General features: G+C 36.8%; 1 protein-coding gene across 5 annotated transcripts in view; it reads left to right on the top strand.

Annotated features, from left to right (window-relative positions):
- The window catches only part of LOC109045715 (rabphilin 3A like (without C2 domains)), a 281082-nt gene that overhangs the window by 162311 nt on the left and 100158 nt on the right, over positions 1–18613 (top strand). For 4 of the 5 annotated variants that reach the window (XM_042724898.1, XM_042724901.1, XM_042724899.1 and 1 more), the window contains one exon: positions 6752–6937. In XM_042724898.1, the coding sequence (XP_042580832.1) occupies positions 6752–6937 (186 nt within the window). Of the gene's footprint in view, positions 1–5946; positions 6938–18613 lie in introns of those variants that run through there. The other variant, XM_042724902.1, reaches the window with a different exon arrangement.

Below are 18613 nucleotides of genomic sequence, written 5' to 3'. Positions count from 1 at the left end.
AACTTATACTATATATATATATAGTTGGTCCCCCCCCCCCCAATGTTCAAGACATGGTTATGGCCTTGATGTATAATCAATTGGTATGTAGTGCAAACAGTTTTACTGTTTACTGTACTTTTTTATTGTTCTCGTTACTTCCCTACAGCAGCTAATGAACTGGAAGTCTCACACATTCACAGAAAACTGCTTACTTATTTTTTTATAGTGTAGATAGACCAGAGGTGGGTAGTAACGAGTTACATTTACTTCGTTACATTTACTTTGTTACATTTACTTGAGTAAATTTTTTGGGTAACTAAAACTTTTGGAGTATATTTAAAGATGGGTACTTTTACTCTTACTTAAGTACGTTTTTAGTGAAAAAAATTTACTTTTACTTCGTTACTGTGTGCCACGCTCCTCTCGTTACTTTATCTTAATGCAATACAAGTTATAAAGGCTTCAGTTTATTCCAATCGCGCCGTCTACTTTTCTCTTGGCAATGAGCGATGCCCATTCGCTAATGATTCATTCTTTTGAGTCAATTCTGTTCAAAAGCTTGATCAAACCGGTTGGCAAACCAGTGAATTGGTTCACGAATCAGTTTGAGCACTCTGAAGCGGTTCACTCAGAGCTGTAACAAAAAGTTTAAGAACATCAAGAGCATTGAAGACTTGGCTCTGGATCTACAGTCAATTGAAAGCAAATCTGCAAAGGCTATAGTTTGCTAGCGATGAAGATCTTTATTAGATGAACACCGCGTGTGCTGTCTATGGTTCAACAGGTAGGTATAACTTAGGTAGGCTACATTCGTTTACAGTACGTGTAACTTATAAATTAAATACAAGGTTTAATTTTTACATGAAATAAGATGTTACAGAGTATGAAAAAAGAATACCCTCCAAACCCGCGTTAGCTCTGTTCCAGGAGGAATGCCTTCACCTAGACACAATTAATAGGCCTATTAATATTCCCACAATATTTACGCTTGCAGAAAAATACATTTGTCTACATTTTGCAGAACAGATGGAAGAATGTCGTTATGTTCAGATGTTCGGTAACTTAGCCGTCATGTGAGGAGTTTTCACTCTTCTCCGTGTCAGAGGTTATTTATAGGCCTATATAATACATAATTAATATACTTTAATATATAATTTAATTCAGTGATGCAAATCTGAATTTTCATCAGCTGTTACTCCAGTTTTCAGAGTCATATGATCCTTCAGAGATCATTCTAATATATTGATTTATTACCAGTGCTGGAAACAGTTTTGCTGCTTAATATTTTTTGGAACTTGTGATAGTTTGTTTAGGATTCTTTGATGAATAAAAAGCTAAATAGAACATCATTGATAGTAAATCAACATATTGGAATATATATACTGAAGACAGGCGTAAAAGCTGATGAAAAAAAAAAAAATATATATGTGTGTGTGTATATATATATATATATATATATATATATATATAAATATATATATATATATATATATATATACACACACACACACACACACACACACACACATACATCACATAAATTGTATCTGTATATCTAAATAAAAATAGAATATAGATATACAGTATATGATCCAAAGTAACTAGTAACTAACTACTTGAGTAGTTTTTTTATCTGATACTTTTTTACTTTTACTCAAGTAACTATTCAGACTATTACTATTACTTTTACTTGAGTAAATATTTCTATAAGTACTTTTACTTTTACTTGAGTACAGTTTTTGGGTACTCTACCCTCCTCTGTGATAGACAGACAGACATCTGCTCATCAAACCTGATCCATATGTTTTAGAGCTCTTCTTGAACAACTTGAAACACAGAGTAAAGTAAAGTGAAATAAAAGTATGGCAGTAGTTCCTCTTTGGTACTTGTGTATATGTTAATAATGGCATCCTGAGCAGTTTGTACGTTTCGCCTCTGCAGTTCTCCTCCTGTCATTTTTAGAACAGGTGAAAGCGGCCCAAGAGCTCTTCTGTGAGCAGCACAACCTCATATTATATGGCCTATTTCAGCCCTCTATGAATTTGTATGTGAGTGCTCCATCACCAGTGATAGCTACTGTAGATGAGTGGGAAATCTAGTTGCAATTCACCCTCTATATATATATATATATATATATATATAAATATTATTCAGTTTTTTTTCAATTCCCTTAAGTTAAAATAACAGCATCTCTTCAAATTTAAAGGCAAGAATTTACACTCATGAATTAATTAAAAAAAAAAAAATATATATATATATATATATATATATATATATATATATATATATCTTTTCATTAGCCTATTATGATTCTTTTGAGAAACAGCAAGAATATAAGGGGATTTTACCTTCTTACAGAAATGTCACTACCTATGAACTTTATCTTGAATGGCCTTCCTGTGTTATATTTGCCCTGTATCTGTCTCCAAAAGTCCCCTTATCACACTGGAGCCTCATAGGAATGACCAGGGGCACCTTAAGATATCCAGAGGCCCCTGGGCTACAGCATTACGATAGGCCCCCCTTCCCTAGATTTTTTTAATTTTTATTTTTATTTATTTTATTTTTTTTGGCTTACGATCAATTTAGCCTTCTCAAATCATCACAACTTGCCTAAAGTAAAATATATAGATATAAAACTGTTCAAGCATATAACACTTTATATACGTTAAACCCAGATATATATATATATATATATATATATATATAGAAAGCTTCAATGACATGACATACAGCCAAGTATGGTGACCCATACTCGGAATTTGTGCTCTGCATTTAACCCATCCAAAGTGCGCACACACACACACACACACGGAGCAGTGGGCAGCTATTTATGCTGCGGCGCCTGGGGAGCAGTTGGGGGTTCGGTGCCGTGCTCAAGGGCACCTCAGTCATGGTATTGCCGGCCTGAGACTCAAACCCACAACCTTACCAAGACTTCCCCTAAAACTACTACTTAACGAAATAAAACAAATCAAAAACAAAAACTCTTTCATTATAATAATAATCCCTAAAGGCGTGCCTGAGGAGATGGCGAGCAGGATCGGCAAATTCATCCTTGCACCCTGACTCAGAAAACACTATTTATTAGTAAATAATTCAAATATGTCCTTACTGTTTCCCCCTGACACATTTATGGTAATTACTTTTGCCGATGCTTTGCTGCAAGCTTAAGGCTATTGCGTGCATTTGAACACAGAACTGTTCAGCTGCACTGACGGCACGAACCATACATGCTGCTGTTGGCAGGACACTACACACCGTAGAGAGTCTTGACAATCGCGGTAGCACAGTCTCATGTGGGTTCCACCAGCGCAGCATTTTTTCATCACTAATTGATGAGTGTCTAAAATATAAAAATAATGAGAAGCTTTAAACAGGCCTGAAGCCTGGTCCACGTCTGAACTATGACGTAAAAAAATTGGCCCGAAGCAAACTCCCGTATATACAAATAATTATTCGAAAAATATAATTTCCCAGCAGCCAGTAGGCCCCTCCCAAGTGTAGCCCCTTGGGCTTCAGCCCCTTAAAGCCTGTGCATTAATGCGCCCCTGGGAATGACATTTGATCTCGGCCAAGGGCCGGAGCAACCAGTATCCACTAACCCATTTTATCCTCTGATTACAGTGGCCAGATTGGATTAAGAACCATGCCCTTAAAGAGCCATTATGGACAGGCCAACTTGTGAATTGCACATGGAGAGCCAGAAAGAGAATGAGAGAGCTAAAAATGTGAAATTAACTAAAAGTGCACTGCTATTTTCCACAGATTTTTGCATTACAGCAGCTCCCGTCATATCGCATTTCAGATATTTTTGCGTTTTTGAAGTGTGCATACTTTGCTGAAAGGAAAGCTCAAACCTGACCAGGCTGGTCTGTTTCACTGGTTTTAAAGAGTGTGTCAGCACTTGTCAAGGTGGTTTACCTGACTAGGAGAACATCTAGCATCTGTGTTTGAATGATATTTTCTGGAAAGTGCAAATCACTTTCTGTGGCAGTAGAAAATTCTGTCAGCATGAATGAGATTTAGAATTTATGATCACAGAAATGCATCACAATTTACATCATTAAAGTTATTTAAACGATTTTCTGGCTTTATATCAGCAAATTTACATAATAAAATGCTTGTTCATTCGGCTACATTGTTCAACAGGAAAATAACTAGGATTATAGAAGACTTGGCTGCCTATATTTATTGTGTACTATTTTTCTAGCCTTCACTATGTTCACAGCTATGTTTCTGTGCCAGACATTAGAATCAATAAATTAATAACCTGCACATTATCAGCATGACAAATGGTAGCAGCTGTGCTACTTTTCTTGTGAAGCACTCTTTGGAGTCGATCAAACTTTTTTTCTGCCTTTTTCTTTCTTTTATTTATTTATTTATTTATTTATTTATTTATTTATTTTTTAACCATGAGTCTTCCGGAAGCACAAAAGAAAGGATCTCCAGAAGGAATTACGGAAATAGACAGAAAATAATGAGCTTCGCTCTCACTAAGTGTTTTTCGCTGAAGAATTACAATGAGCATGGGGGCGACTCCTTAATTATAAGAGTAAATTAATTGCCAGGTTTTGTCTACTAATGATGCCATGTGGGAAATGTCAAACATTCAGATCTAAATTATAAATGATCATTTCAAATCATGATTAAATAACATCATGCTATATCCTGCGTATATCCCTCGCCATCATTATTTTCCTCATTCCTCTTCCCTTGTTAAAAGCGACACCGTCAGTCGAGAGTGCTGCATTGTCATCTTGTCTAGGTCCCTTAAGAGGAAGCATCAAGATTACTCACTGTTTTCACTATAAATCTTTGCAATTGTAAAATGTGAGAATGGCTTTTGCTTGTAATTTATCATAGCTGTAAAGCAGAGGACAGGTTGAATAGCCCCCTGCTAGTTTTCATAAAGCAACAGAGTGCTGATGCAATTTTCCCAGTAAATATCTCTACCGTCGTTATTTGTCATGACACAGAAATCATTTTATGATAAGTTCATGTAGATAAGTGTTATGAATACAGTGACCCTAAAGACTGTTTTGCCACTCTTAAAGATGCTGTATGTAGGATTGACACCGAGTGGTTGAACTAGGTATTGCAGTCCAAATTCAAAATATTGGAGAGAGGGTTTTTTTCACCCGGCACCTCCTCCTCAGGCACACTTAGGTTGCCAGATTGATGACACCAACTGGAACGAGCGTACTTGACGATGAACGAAATTAAATACGCTGTGTTTTCCGCCAACTGGCAACCCAGGGTGCCAAAATACAATTGGGTAAACTGGCAGTGTGCGGGTTTCACAAACCAAAACAAACACCTTCATACCTGGCAGGAACACATATTTTCTAAGGAGAATAACTGACTGTAGCATTGTTTTTCAGATAAACAAGTATGTTAACTTAGCTTTTTTCTTAAATATCTGCAAACATATTATAGTATTTTTATGCTTTAGTAGAGTCAAAATCTTACATACAGCACCTTTAAAAATGCCTGAAAGCCAGCATATTAGAAAACCAAATCAAGCCAATTAGCAACAAGTTGTTAAATGTTAACTCTTTAGCCTGTTATGCTTGAAAGGTAAAATTCTCTCATTTACTCATCCTCGTTCCAAAGCTGTGCGACTTGCCTTCTTCTGTGGAACACAAAATAATTTAATAAAAAATAAATAATTTATATATATATATATATTATTATTATTATTATTATTTTTGATATACATTGAAAGTCATTCCTATTTCATGTTCTGTAGAAGCAAGAAATTCATAAAGGTTTAGATTGCCATGAGGTGGAGTAAATAATATCAGAATTTTAATTTTGGGTGAACTATCCTTTTAATATTCATACATGCACATATGCATTACACTATCTGTAAATTACGAATACTGGATTAAAATGCATTATAAATAATGAATTTCTTCTTATCTCCCTTTTGCTTTTACCCCATTGTACTATTTGAATTGCTGGATGGATGTATAACCTGGCACGTGTGTCTTTGGGCATTTAGCACCTGTTGCTGGTAATTGTGCTGGAGTTTAGAACATGCCGCGCTCGTCTGCGACAGCGATTCAGTCAGAAGCTAGACTGAAGGGAGAGGAGGAACACAGAGATAACCCAGCCGCTCTCTCTCTAACAGATGGACTAATAGCATAATTAAGTAGCCGCATGCCCGGTTCCTGTTTACTGTCATGTTGCTAAGCAATGACATCAGCCAATCCCTCCGTCCCTCCATATAATCCTGCCCCCTCCCTCTCTCTCCCTCTCTAACTCTCCCACATGCATTCATCCCGGTAACAGTCTTAGTGTGCTGTAGTGGTCTGAGCGCAGCTCACAGGCAGACGGCATGACCACAGTGTGCTGGAGCAGCCCACAGCCTCTCATGTAGCCCACCGCTGCGATCGCAAACTCACACACACATGCACTTACACACCAAGACAGGCTCAGTTGCTCTTCAGGGACACTAAGAGATTACTTGAGCAAAGAAGATTTGACTTTTGAAGCCTGTATTTTTTTTTATTTATTTGATTTTCTTTATTTCTTCTTTTTTCCTTTTTTTTTTTTTTACTGTTACCACCCACCCTTTGCCGGGTTCAGGGGTGGTGGCACATCCTCAAAAGGGCTGCATGAATGACACAACGCAAAGGCGAGAAGACGACCATCAGCATCCAGGAGCACATGGCCATTGATGTATGTCCAGGTCCCATTCAGCCCATCAAGCAAATATCTGACTATTTCCCCCGTTACCCACGGGGTCTCCCCCCCACAGCTCCTCCGGCCCTCAGCCGTGCTGGCTCCCTGCGGAGCACCTCTACCAGCCAGAAGTCGGAGGGCCCGGTCGTGGACCCCAAACGGGATGAGGATGACCTGGACCAAGCCTTCGGTGCCACTGCGCTCGTGGCCAGCAAGAAAGAGGAAGAGCCAGACGTGGAAGGCTACGATTCGGACGACTCCAGTGAGTAGTTGTTTCTGACTCTTTGTCTTTGTGCCACTCTAGAATTGACAACTGTTGCCTCAGATTCCTCTGCCTGTTTGTTTTCACTCAGCTGTATGAATGGAGCTCCATGGAATGGCAGCTTTGATTGAATTTTTGGAAATGGCTTGAATGGTTTATTTAGCATGTGATTATTTGGGTGCAGACAGACAACGTATTGAAGGGGCACGTGGGTTATGTCAATCCTTTCCCTATACTGTGCTTTTTTGTGTTTGTTCCATTGATCGACACATCTTTAAAGTGATTCTTGTGGGCATCAGGTGCGAGTCATCCGTTCCTGTTGTATATCTATATCTGCAGAGCTCTTGTCTGTCCCAGATGTAAATCCTATTATGGACCTCTGCCTGCCTCTCCGTTTGGAGTCCGGTTTTCAATCATGGCAGCCTGTAGACTAGATTAGATAGAGCCCTGCAGTCTCATGTGGTTATTTTATCATTATCGTGCTCTGTCTTAGATGGGGTTAATCCATACAGTGCCGAGCTGGACGTGTGTGCCTAAGCATGTGTGCTGGTGGAAAAACAAGTGGTTATAACGATGCAACGATGGGGTCTGGATCTAATCCCGGATGGCTCTGGCATAGCACACAATGATCTGTTGCTGACAGATGTTAACCTTTGAGCTTCATGCAAGACCATGAGTGAGCTGCACAGTGCAAATCATTTTCTAAATCAATATTTTTTGCTTTAGGGAAATATCTGAACATCCTTAAATGTTTGCACCCTCTGTAAGTTTTTTTTTTTTAAAGGAATAGTTTACCTCCCTAAAAAAATTCAACCTCATGTCATTCCAAATCTATATGACTTACTTTCTACTTTCTTATGTGGAACACAACAGAAGATATTTTGATGTGAAAGTCAGTTGTGTACAAAACAACACTGATCCACATTGACTTCCATTGTATGTACCCAATAACACTGAGACATTTCTCAAAATATCTTCTCTCACGTTTCACAGAAAAAAACCAAGTTGTACAGATTGAAAACTACAAGAGGGTGACAGAATTTTCATTTATAGCTGAACTGTCCCTTTAAGCAAGACATATTAGGATTGATGGATAACAACAACAAGCAATCTGTAGCACGTTAACTGCCCAAAGATTATCTGAAGTGCATCTTTGTCCTAGTGTAATTGCACGCTTTGCTGTCGACTGCAATAATCAATATCAATCGCTCATACGCAACAATCTGTCACAGGTTCAGGAAATGTGCCAGCCAATATAACCAGTCCTTCACCTTTCATGAGGCAGTGTAATGCATGTAGATATGCTGTATCTGCGAGCAAAAGTAAAGGATCGTGGCACTGCGGTCTGGTGCGCCTGTGTTTTATGATGATAGATTAGCATGGAGCTATTGTGCTCTGATTCATCGGTGTGTCACTCCAAATCATAACCCTCTTCCTGTTCTCTCGATCTCACCTGTTGTCTGAATCACAATGCACATATTAGTTGCACAACAGAGAGACAAATTAAATCCTAACCTGACATGTTTGTTATGTGACTCATGAAATACAAATATGCCAATTATACTATTTTGCCAGAGCATTTAATGGTTTGAACGTCTCATGGGGAGTTTAGCAGAGTAAGTTAGAGGAAGAAAATCGTCTCTGAGGGAACAAACTTGAGGCTTTGCTAATGCAACAGATGGATTACAAGGAACTTCCACAAACATTTGGCGATGGTATCTCTGCCGACAAACCATTTATGATTTGAGTACTACAGAACAGATTGCAAACAGAGCAGTCTTCTTTTTCAGAGCTTATTTAAGAGCCGGATCCAAACAAAATTGGACTTGAATATTAGCTGAGCACTTTTGTCAGTTGCAAACATACAACTGGTTGCTTCATCAGTACATAGTATCCAAGCTGGGAAGAATTAAAAATAAAATGATGAATTCCCATTCGGCTTTGAAACCCCTTACTAAATACCACCTGTTTGTCACTCATGCTGAAAGCCTCACTGACCTCTCGACTTGAATTAACTAAACACAGATGCTTTGGGAAAAACAAGCCACTTTGACTGATGCAATCCACAAAATACCCATGAGTACCTGTGAGCTCTGTACAAGGGAGGCAGGTCCTTGGGGTTGTGTACCCATGGTGGTTTCTATACCCAACTAAGTGTCATATTCCTGATGGTATTTTACAAGAACAGTCTTCAGATCCTCAGTCAAATGGGGCATTCACATCCGCAGTCTTTTGAACTGACCATTGGTTGAGCCATGTCGTGTTTAAAACGTTTCTTTGCGTTTTGATAATGCTTATGGGAAGTCAGTCTATGAATGGGTTTCTTACATTTGTCTCTGCATATTAAGGTGGGACTGGAGTATATTAAAGGGGTCATATGATGCGATTTCAAGTTTTCCTTTCTTTTTGGAGTGTTACAAACTGGTCGTGCATAGATAAGATCCATAAAGTTGCAAAGACTAAAGTCTCAAACCCATAGAGATATTCTTTATAAAAGTTTAGACTTGTCCATGCCCTCCACACAACCAAAACTTGATTCTAAATTAATGTATCGAGTGGGTTATTCCAAGTTTAAAGACGCATGACCTCTTCATATGATGAACAGATTTAATTTAGGCTTTTATTCTTTTATACACATACATAGAGCACATCGAGTTTGGTGAATTTAAGCTACACATATGAGAACCAGTGAATTTTGCCTGTCAAGAAAGCATGTTTGAGTTTTCAAAGGAACCAATGAAGTCAGTTTACCATTTTAGATCTGCTCTACAATATTTACGTGCATAACTTTCTTATTATTTTTATTTTATTTTATTTATTTTTTTAAATATCATGTCTTTTGAAGATGAACGAATGAATGAAAAGTCCTATGGGTAAACTAACGCTTAATATTGAAAATGAATAGTGAGGCTCATCTGATGCATGTTGATACAGCTGTTAGCAACAAACTGTACAGTATGTTGACCTCCAGAGATTTAATCACTGTCATTGTTAATGTATCTTTCAGATGCAGACAAAAAAAAATATAACAGCAACTCTACAACTTTTCCCACCAAAACGTTGAATAATTTTTTTTTCTCTCTTATCAATCCAACATGACCTTCTTAGCCATGAGTAACCTGTATTATTCTGTTAGAATCTGAAATAGAGATGGCCTGAGATGCACAGAGAGATCATAAAGCAACTGTTTGTATGTCAAACGGCTGTCTCACAGTTACATAAGCGATTATGTTTCAGCCTGGAATGTCACATGCAATTGCATATTTTTGTTCAGGAGGATTAGCGGTTTAAGCATCATTAAATATACTGTACCTGGTTGAGCTGTGACACATTACTCTTGCAATTAAGACAGGCCATTACTGAGAAATTGCACTAAAGGTTAATTGTTTTCTAGGTATTGGTCTGTCAGACTGAAAGCAAGAGTTGTGTGTTCTAGATACTCTATTTGTTGGATTACATAACTGGAGAACTGTAGTTTTTTTTTTCTTTATTTGGTTTAACTCTGGGGTGGATGGACTTTTAAAGGATTAGTTGATGACACAAAATGAACTTGCAGACGTTCTCCTTGTCATCCACTAGAGTTTAGAAAGGCTGGCTTTAGTGTTGTCAGAAAGCGCTGGAATATACCCGAGGTTTAGCTATGTTTGTGAAGACTGTGTGCTGATGGATTTGATTTCCAAATCAGTTTGATGAATTCTTAGGATGGGAGATCCACCTCTAGACCTTTTATGGCAATTCCAGAGTCACATTCACAATTGGAGTGAGCCTGTGGTACTATACTAGTGGCATAACTCCAATAAGATATCACTCTCCCACACGAACAATGTGTCCATAAAGATCAGGGAGGACACCCTCCAGCACAATGAGGACACTGGGACATCATGTCCTTTTCTGTTTTCATGCTTCTCTTAGGAAACATCACAAAAAGATACATCCCCTTTGTATTTTGTGTCATCATTTCAAATCAGATCCTATGTGTCAGTATTTTCTAGCTAATTTAGCTTCAGAAACTCAAGCAGTAGCTTAAAGGGGTCAAATGATGCAATTTCAAGTTTTCCTTTCTCTTTGGAGTGTTACAAGCTGTTCATGCATAATGAGATCACTAAAGTTGCAAAGACTAAAGTCTGAAACCCAAAGTGATATTCTTAAAAAAAAAAGTTAAGACTTGTCCACACTCCTAAAACGCCTCATTTAAACACGCCCCCACGTCTACATCACTGTGTGGAAAGATTTGCATAACACCACTCAAATGTTCACGCAAAGACAAAAGGTGTAACTTTGATTCTCACTGTATGTTGTTGCTGCCACCGCCATGTTGTGGAGACACTGTGTTTCGTTGTGAAAGCGAAACTACTTTTTTTGGTCTTTCAAAAGAGGACACAACTATAAATCAGTGGTTAAGTTGTATTTACAACACTGTTCCAGAACAGTTCAACCCAAGTATTCAGATGTGTGCAGTGCATTTTACTGAGGACAGTTTCCTGAACCTGGGAAGCCTGTGCACGAAGGTTGTTTCTATAAAGTGGGGCAATTACAACTTTGCAAAGACAGTCTGGCGCTTCTGACTCATAGTCTGTAAGTACTTTTTCATATTTAAAGAATATGCCACTGATGATTCAAACCCGAGTTTTGAGCAGTGTAGAGTAGCTCTTTTGTTGTGTCTCTGATCACAAAATGCAGATATGGTTTTATGTTTACCTGGTGCAGTATGCAATGGGTTTTATTGTTTTCGTCTTGTCGCGCTGGGACACAGCATCACAGTATGGCAAGGGTCGTAACATTTCCGTCACACGCTTGAGGCATTCGGCCAATCACAATGCACTGGATAGCTGGCCAATCAGTACACACCTCGCTTTTCAGAATGATGACAGTGTAAAAATCAACACGTTTCAGAAAGCAGGGCATAGAGGAGCAACAATAATGTACAGTATGTGGAAAATAATGTGTTTTTTTAACCTTAAACCGCATAAACACATTGCCTTACACCAAATACACAAAATTATGTTCTGTGCTGCAGGATTCTTTGATGAATAGAAAGTTAAATAAAACAGAATTTTATTGAAATATAAATCTTTCTTATAACTTTTGATCAATTTTATGTGTCCTTGCTGAATAAATATAAATATTAATTTCTTTCCAAGAAAATCTAAACCCAAACTTTTGAACAGTAGCATACTTCATAAGCAATAAACAATTTGATATGTGGTCCACTAACACACACACACACGCACGCACACAAACACAAACACACTCCCTGCAGGGAGAACTCACTTTAGCCATTTGCCATATTGGTAAATTTGCATGATAAAGACTAGACACCAAGTGTAGCATTATCTGATATGTTTTTGTAGGCTTGGATGTTAATTGATACAGAAAAGTGCAACACCAGCTGAGCAGCCCCTCGACTTAGTCCAATCAAATCACATCTGATCACAGGTTCATTAATGATGTCCCATAGTGCATCAGAGACATGGAATATATATATATATATATATATATATATATATATATATATATATATATATATATATATGTGTGTGTGTGTGTGTGTGTGTGTGTGTGTGTGTGTGTGTGTATGTATTAATAATGTAATTTATCAGTCTTTTCATGGAGCAATCTTAATTTTATAAATGTGAGATGAAGACGAATGCTTTACCCTAATAGAGACAGCATTTTTATGTCTAAACTTTATGCTCTTGACCTATGGAAACAAAGCACAGTACTTAAAGCATGACAAAAATAGACACTGTACGATTAGCTACAGTTTAATCTTTTCTTTAATTATGCCATTTCATCATCTAGAGTTGAATTACCTCTACTATTATAACGCATCATTCGTTAGCAGATACATGTTATAGTAGCAGTGCCATTCTGCCACTGATTGTACAGTCAGTCTCTCTGACACATAAAGCGAAGGCACGCTCAGGTATAAGCAGGGGAGGATTTCCTGAAAGCAGGCTACAACCTTCTGTCGAATCCTATTAAAGAGCCTATCTGCAAGCTGTCGCGAGATAACAGATAACGAGAAGAATGGACTGTATTTTTCCCTGTGTTTTTGCCCTTGGGGTTTTTTTAGATTGGGCTGGGTTTGGAAAAAGCATGCTATGTTTACATGGTCAGCTCTAGAGATATATTACACACTAAAAACTACTGGGTTGTGGGAAACAAATTGATTTTTTTCTCTTCTGTTATAACTTTTCACTTTTTAGTCAAACTGTATTTTAAGGTCCAATTCTCACTATTACAAACTGTTAACTACGACTTTTGCCTTAAAAACTCATAATTTGCTGCTTATAATACTTAGTAAGGTAGTTGTTAAGTTTAGGTATTGGGTAGGATTAGTGATGTAGAATATGGTCATGCAGAATATCTGCTTTATAAGTAGGTACTAATAGACAGCCAAAATGTTTATAATAGTCATGCTTATAAGCAACTAGTTAATAGTGAGAATTGGTCCCCTCTGTATACTAAAGTGTTACTCACTATTCTTGTCCTTTTCCTTTCCCTCTCTGTTCCTTTCTTTTCATTTCATCTCTACTTTCCTTTCCATTGCCTGTTCCTTTTCTTTTCCCTTTCTTTTCCTTTGCTTGTCCAATTCATTTCATTTCTTTTCCTTTCCTTTCCTTTCCTTTCCTTTCCTTTCCTTTCCTTTCCTTTCCTTTCCTTTCCTTTCCTTTCCTTTCCTTTCCTTTCCTTTCCTTTCCCTGCCCTTGCCTTTGCCTTTGCCTTCAACCTTCCCCCCCCTTCCCTTTGTGAACTGAGTGGATAGATCATGGTCTGTCTTCCTGGAAGTCCTATCTGCCATCTGTGGCTAGCATTGCTGGAGTTGTCTTGTTTTTCTGTTTGTGTGTTGTTTGTCACATCTCTGTGTGTTTTCAGAGAGCTTGCTGACAGATTGACAGATGCAGTTGTTGACAGAGTGAAGAGTGGAAACATGCCATACAGTACATGAGTTTCAGAGATCATTAACAAAATGAGCTTTTTTAACAATAGAAAGGAACATAAAGTAGAAATGCAGCTGCACTAAAGGCCTGTAAGGCTTTTACCCTGAAGTGTTCAGCCTTTGTGCGCTGATGTTGATGTTATTCAATAAGAAGGCTGCTTTGAAGCATTATTTATTTTGCTCAGCAGCTGTCTTGTACCTCAAGTCAGGTATAGCATCTCAGTAATACTGTCATTTATCTTTATTTTCTTTTACCACGTTGGGTGAAAACAATATTTTAAAGGTTTTGCTTTAACGCTCAGATCTCTTCTAGATCTGTCCATTTTTCCCCATCCACACGTTAAGACCGGATTAACTTTTATCTGACCAGTCGGCTGTTCGATACCCAGCCCCCAAAAACCCCTGACCCACACACCTACACACTGCTCACAAGCTCTAGACACGCGATAAAACACAGCAGTGCCAACGATATAGGGCAATGTAAAGGCTTCATATAGGTTTAATATAATTGTTGTACAGGTTAGTAAAATTATCTAGCAGTGTTTTTTTTTTTTTGCCACTTTTAAAAATATTAATTATTCCCTCCACACTTTTTGGGAAATACACTGTAACTTTGTTGTGTATGAAACAACATAATCACAGCTAGAACATATACTACCGTTCAGATGTTTGGGGTAAAATTTGCAGAAACATTTTAGTTTTAGAAGCGGTAATATTGTGAAATATCATTACAATTTATAATAACTGTTTTTGATTTAAATTTTTGATTTAATTTTAAAATCTAATTTATTCCTGTGATGGCAAAGCTGAATTTTCAGCAGCCTTTTTTTTTGTTTTGTTTTGTTTTTTGTCAGGACACTGTGATGAATTGAAAGTTTGAAAGAAATTCAATATTATTATTATTATTATTTTGAAATATAAATATTTTGTTAAAATTTTAAAGTCTTTTCTTATTATTACCTATAGGGAGAAGGCAGCTTGGCTATACAGTCATTTTATATAGCCAAAGCACATAAGTTAAATGAGACCCCTATATATACATTCTTGTACTGTGTAGGCTCAACCAGGCTTTGTGCCAGATTTTATTTCTGTGAAATTTTTTACACTCTTTACATAACCTAAAACAGGAATTCCTGAAGTCAGTCTAAGGTTTTCACCTTTGTTACTATGGCAGCAGATAATTTGTTGAGCACCACTAGGCCATGAGGTGAGTCCTGGAAATAATTTGAGAAAGCTGGTTTGGAGGATGAAAAAAAAAAAAAACTTTGTTGGAGGTTTATATAATGTGTTTTCTATCTTTAGTTGTAAACAAATTTGCTGAAACCATGTCACTTTACTGGAAATAAGCATCAGGAGAGTTTTTATGTGACTCATAATGGCAAGTGGGAAGGAAAAAGAACATGATACTCTGTTTACTCTTATTGCAGATTACATTTCACTCTTCAAATATTGTCATACTAACCAGTGTTCAACTGTGTCAGCAATCTGATGAAGGTATAAGGTGGATAAATGCACATTATATATAAATGTCAGGAACTCGCAATATATTAATATGTATTGTGAGTAATATCCAATAAAAGAGGGAAAGTGAATTCTTACTTCAATCCCACATTAGTACATTTTGATTTATCCTTTTGTAATCAACAAAATATTAAATTATTTGCTAGTGGATATATAACAGGAACAAGATCTAATTTGGATCCATGGTTCCATTTTAGTTAATTATTTCTCTTACTTCATTACCTCAAAGGAGTGGTGAACTCGACTTTTCTGTGGCAGCTTTACTTAAAGGAATAGTTTACCCCAAAAATTTAATTTTGCAGAAAATGTACTCATCCTTAGGCCATCCAAGATGTAGATGAGTTTATTTCTTCATTAGAACGGATTTGGAGAAATGTAGCATTACATCACAGGCAGGGCTTGACATTAACTTTTTTGCTCACTAGCCAATGTGGCTAGTGGTTTTCCAAAGTTACTAGCCACACAGCATTTTTACTAGCCACATTTTTGTTGTTGTGAATATACTCTCATATCATAAACCAACCATTCTCGAACTGACTTCCACTTTTCGTTGAAAAGTTTTTTGTTTTTCTGTCTCTTTTTCCTTTTTGGTTTCATCATCAGGTTTTCTCTTGTGTGTTGTCTGCTCACCGGGTTTTGTTACACCTTTTATGTGTTGCCACATAGCTCCACCGGCATCCAACGACGTAACTCCAGCAGGACAGCTAGCTGTCTCTTCGTTTCTGTCACTAGCGCGCAAGCGCAAGGCAACACTGTGTGCAATACTCATGGGAGTTGTAGTTTCAGATGCCTTTTAAAAACACTACAATTATTCAACCCGCCGAAGTGGCTAGTTGGAGTCACTGTGTTACCCGTCACGCGCAAAATCCACCCACATTTGGCGGGTTGGCGGGTGTTAATGTCAAGCCCTGATCACAGGGCTCCAGACTCATTCTTCCCACTGGTCGCTCTTTTGCGACTAACTTTCTCAGTTGGTCACACAAGAACATGATTTGGTCACAAAATGTTTATTTATTTATTTGTTTTTTATTTATTTTATAGTATAGTAATCAATGCATGCTGATGAACTTTTATCATAGTTGATAGTTATATGGAAACAAAAGTGGTTAACATTCAACTCGTTCTTTTTCATCAGTAGTATTATTTGTGATTTGATTTTGTGAATGGGAGTTCCTCTTTTGCTATGTTATAAGCCGGGCTTTGAATTCGCAATCTACAGGTTTTACAAGGAAAGATAATTTTCTGTTTTGCTTATATACATCTACACACCTTTCACTTTTTAAGACTAAAGCAAAAGATGAATTTATTGTTATTCTTAATTAAAAAGCACAACAACAATAAAACAATAATATACAATGACAAACTTACAAAACATTTATTAGCAAAAAAATTTAAGACGAGGCATGGCATACATCACATGCTGTAGGCTATTATATACCAACTAATAAATAACAGAACATTAGAAAACACTGAGGAATCAAATAAAAAAACAGAGAGAGAGCCTCCATGCAATAATATGAGGTAAACAGCAAAGATAACAAGCTTTTCAAAATAAAAACAAAAAAAAGTAAAACTAAACTTGCTGTCGGTGACAGTGCTTGCATGTTTTTTTCCCACAAGAATACCAACATGTTCACCTTATCTGGTTTAAGAAGCGGTCATCTACTTTGCTTTAGCTTGAAAACCATCCTCCGTTTCCTCAATATTTGCATAATTTTTTTTGTATTCACGTTCGTTTTTTGCTGCTTGCATGTTGGGTATAATGCTGATGTATTTAGTGTAAGCGATGCTCTGTTCTATTAAGTGGTACGGTTTCATTATGCTTTCAGTTTCATTTGCCATTTGATGTTTCTCATATACAATATATTGTCAGCGCTTATGAGTTAAAGAGCATGGTGGTCATGCCGCACACAAAATTTAGTCGCACAGGCAGAAAAAATGGTCGCTAAATATGACTATTTGGTTGCAGTCTAGAGTCCTGCATCACTTGCTCACCAATGGATCCTCGCAGTGACAGTCAGAAATAAGAGTCCATACAGCCAATAAAAACATCACAGTTTTTGTTTAGAACTGTTTTGGATTGTTCTGGATTGTAAACAAAGCTTGATCTGTGCATACTTCTCTCCTGATTGATGACTTTTTCAGTGGAGAAAGCATTATTACCAATAATTATTATTACCATATATTGCATTCAAAGGACATTTGGCCAGGCAGTGTTTCAAATGTTCTGATGTGTATTATAGAGTAGAGTGGGAGAAAAAGCTCCCTACTGTTTTTCCCCCCAAAAAAACACAAGATAAACTCAAGATAAATTTTTATTGCAATTATGAACTATGTTGAGAAGAGTGATGTATAAGTTTTCACCATGAAGTTTACACTGGTGATGTACCTGAGAGAAAATGGATTTCACAGTAAATTATCTCATTTTCAGCAGTAAGTAAAAATATGCATGGTATTATAATGTTATACTAAAACTAAAATTAAAACAATGGAAAACCCTTTAAGATAACATGAAGAAAAACATAATAACAGAATAACATAAGTGGACTTTGAACAATTAATTGCCGCTTTGAACGATTATTTAATTGTGGCATCAATAATTGTAATTGCAATTAGAAATTTGATTAATTGTGCAGCCCTACTAACTACTTGGTTGAATACAAATATTTGGACTATATATTTAAAAAATGCCTCAAATCAGGTAGCTAGTTAGCTAGCCAGTTAGCATCAACTAACAAAATCTTTCAAATAGGCTATTATAATTTTGTAATTCATAATTATTGATTATATTCAATAATTGAATATAGATGGACATTTTTCATACTTGGTATATCATTTTTGTCAGTCAGTACATTTACATGGACAACAATATTCCAATTTTAGAATGATTAAGACAATATTCTGTTTAAGAATCTACCATGTAAAGAGATTTTTGATTACCTTAAACCTCAGGGGTCTAAGGGGTTTTGTGGGCCTGGAGAAGTTTTGACATCCCCTGACTTTTGTGCTTTTTTCAGTTGCTCATAAACATATACATGGCTAAAGTCTATTAACACTGCAATCAGTTCAAACTGGGCTACAATAATATGTAAATAATATGTAAAGGTGTGTGACTGAGAGGGAAGAGTTACAATAAAGAATGTGAGGACAAAATAAGTATATATATTTTATATTTATGTTTGTAGTTTATTTAGAATATATTTAATTATCCC

Source organism: Cyprinus carpio, chromosome B5, assembly GCF_018340385.1.
Source record: "Cyprinus carpio isolate SPL01 chromosome B5, ASM1834038v1, whole genome shotgun sequence".
In the NCBI taxonomy this organism is placed as follows: Eukaryota; Metazoa; Chordata; class Actinopteri; order Cypriniformes; family Cyprinidae; genus Cyprinus; species Cyprinus carpio.
The sequence above is the reverse complement of the archived record's forward strand: the minus strand, read 5'-3'. Positions and strand labels throughout refer to the sequence as shown.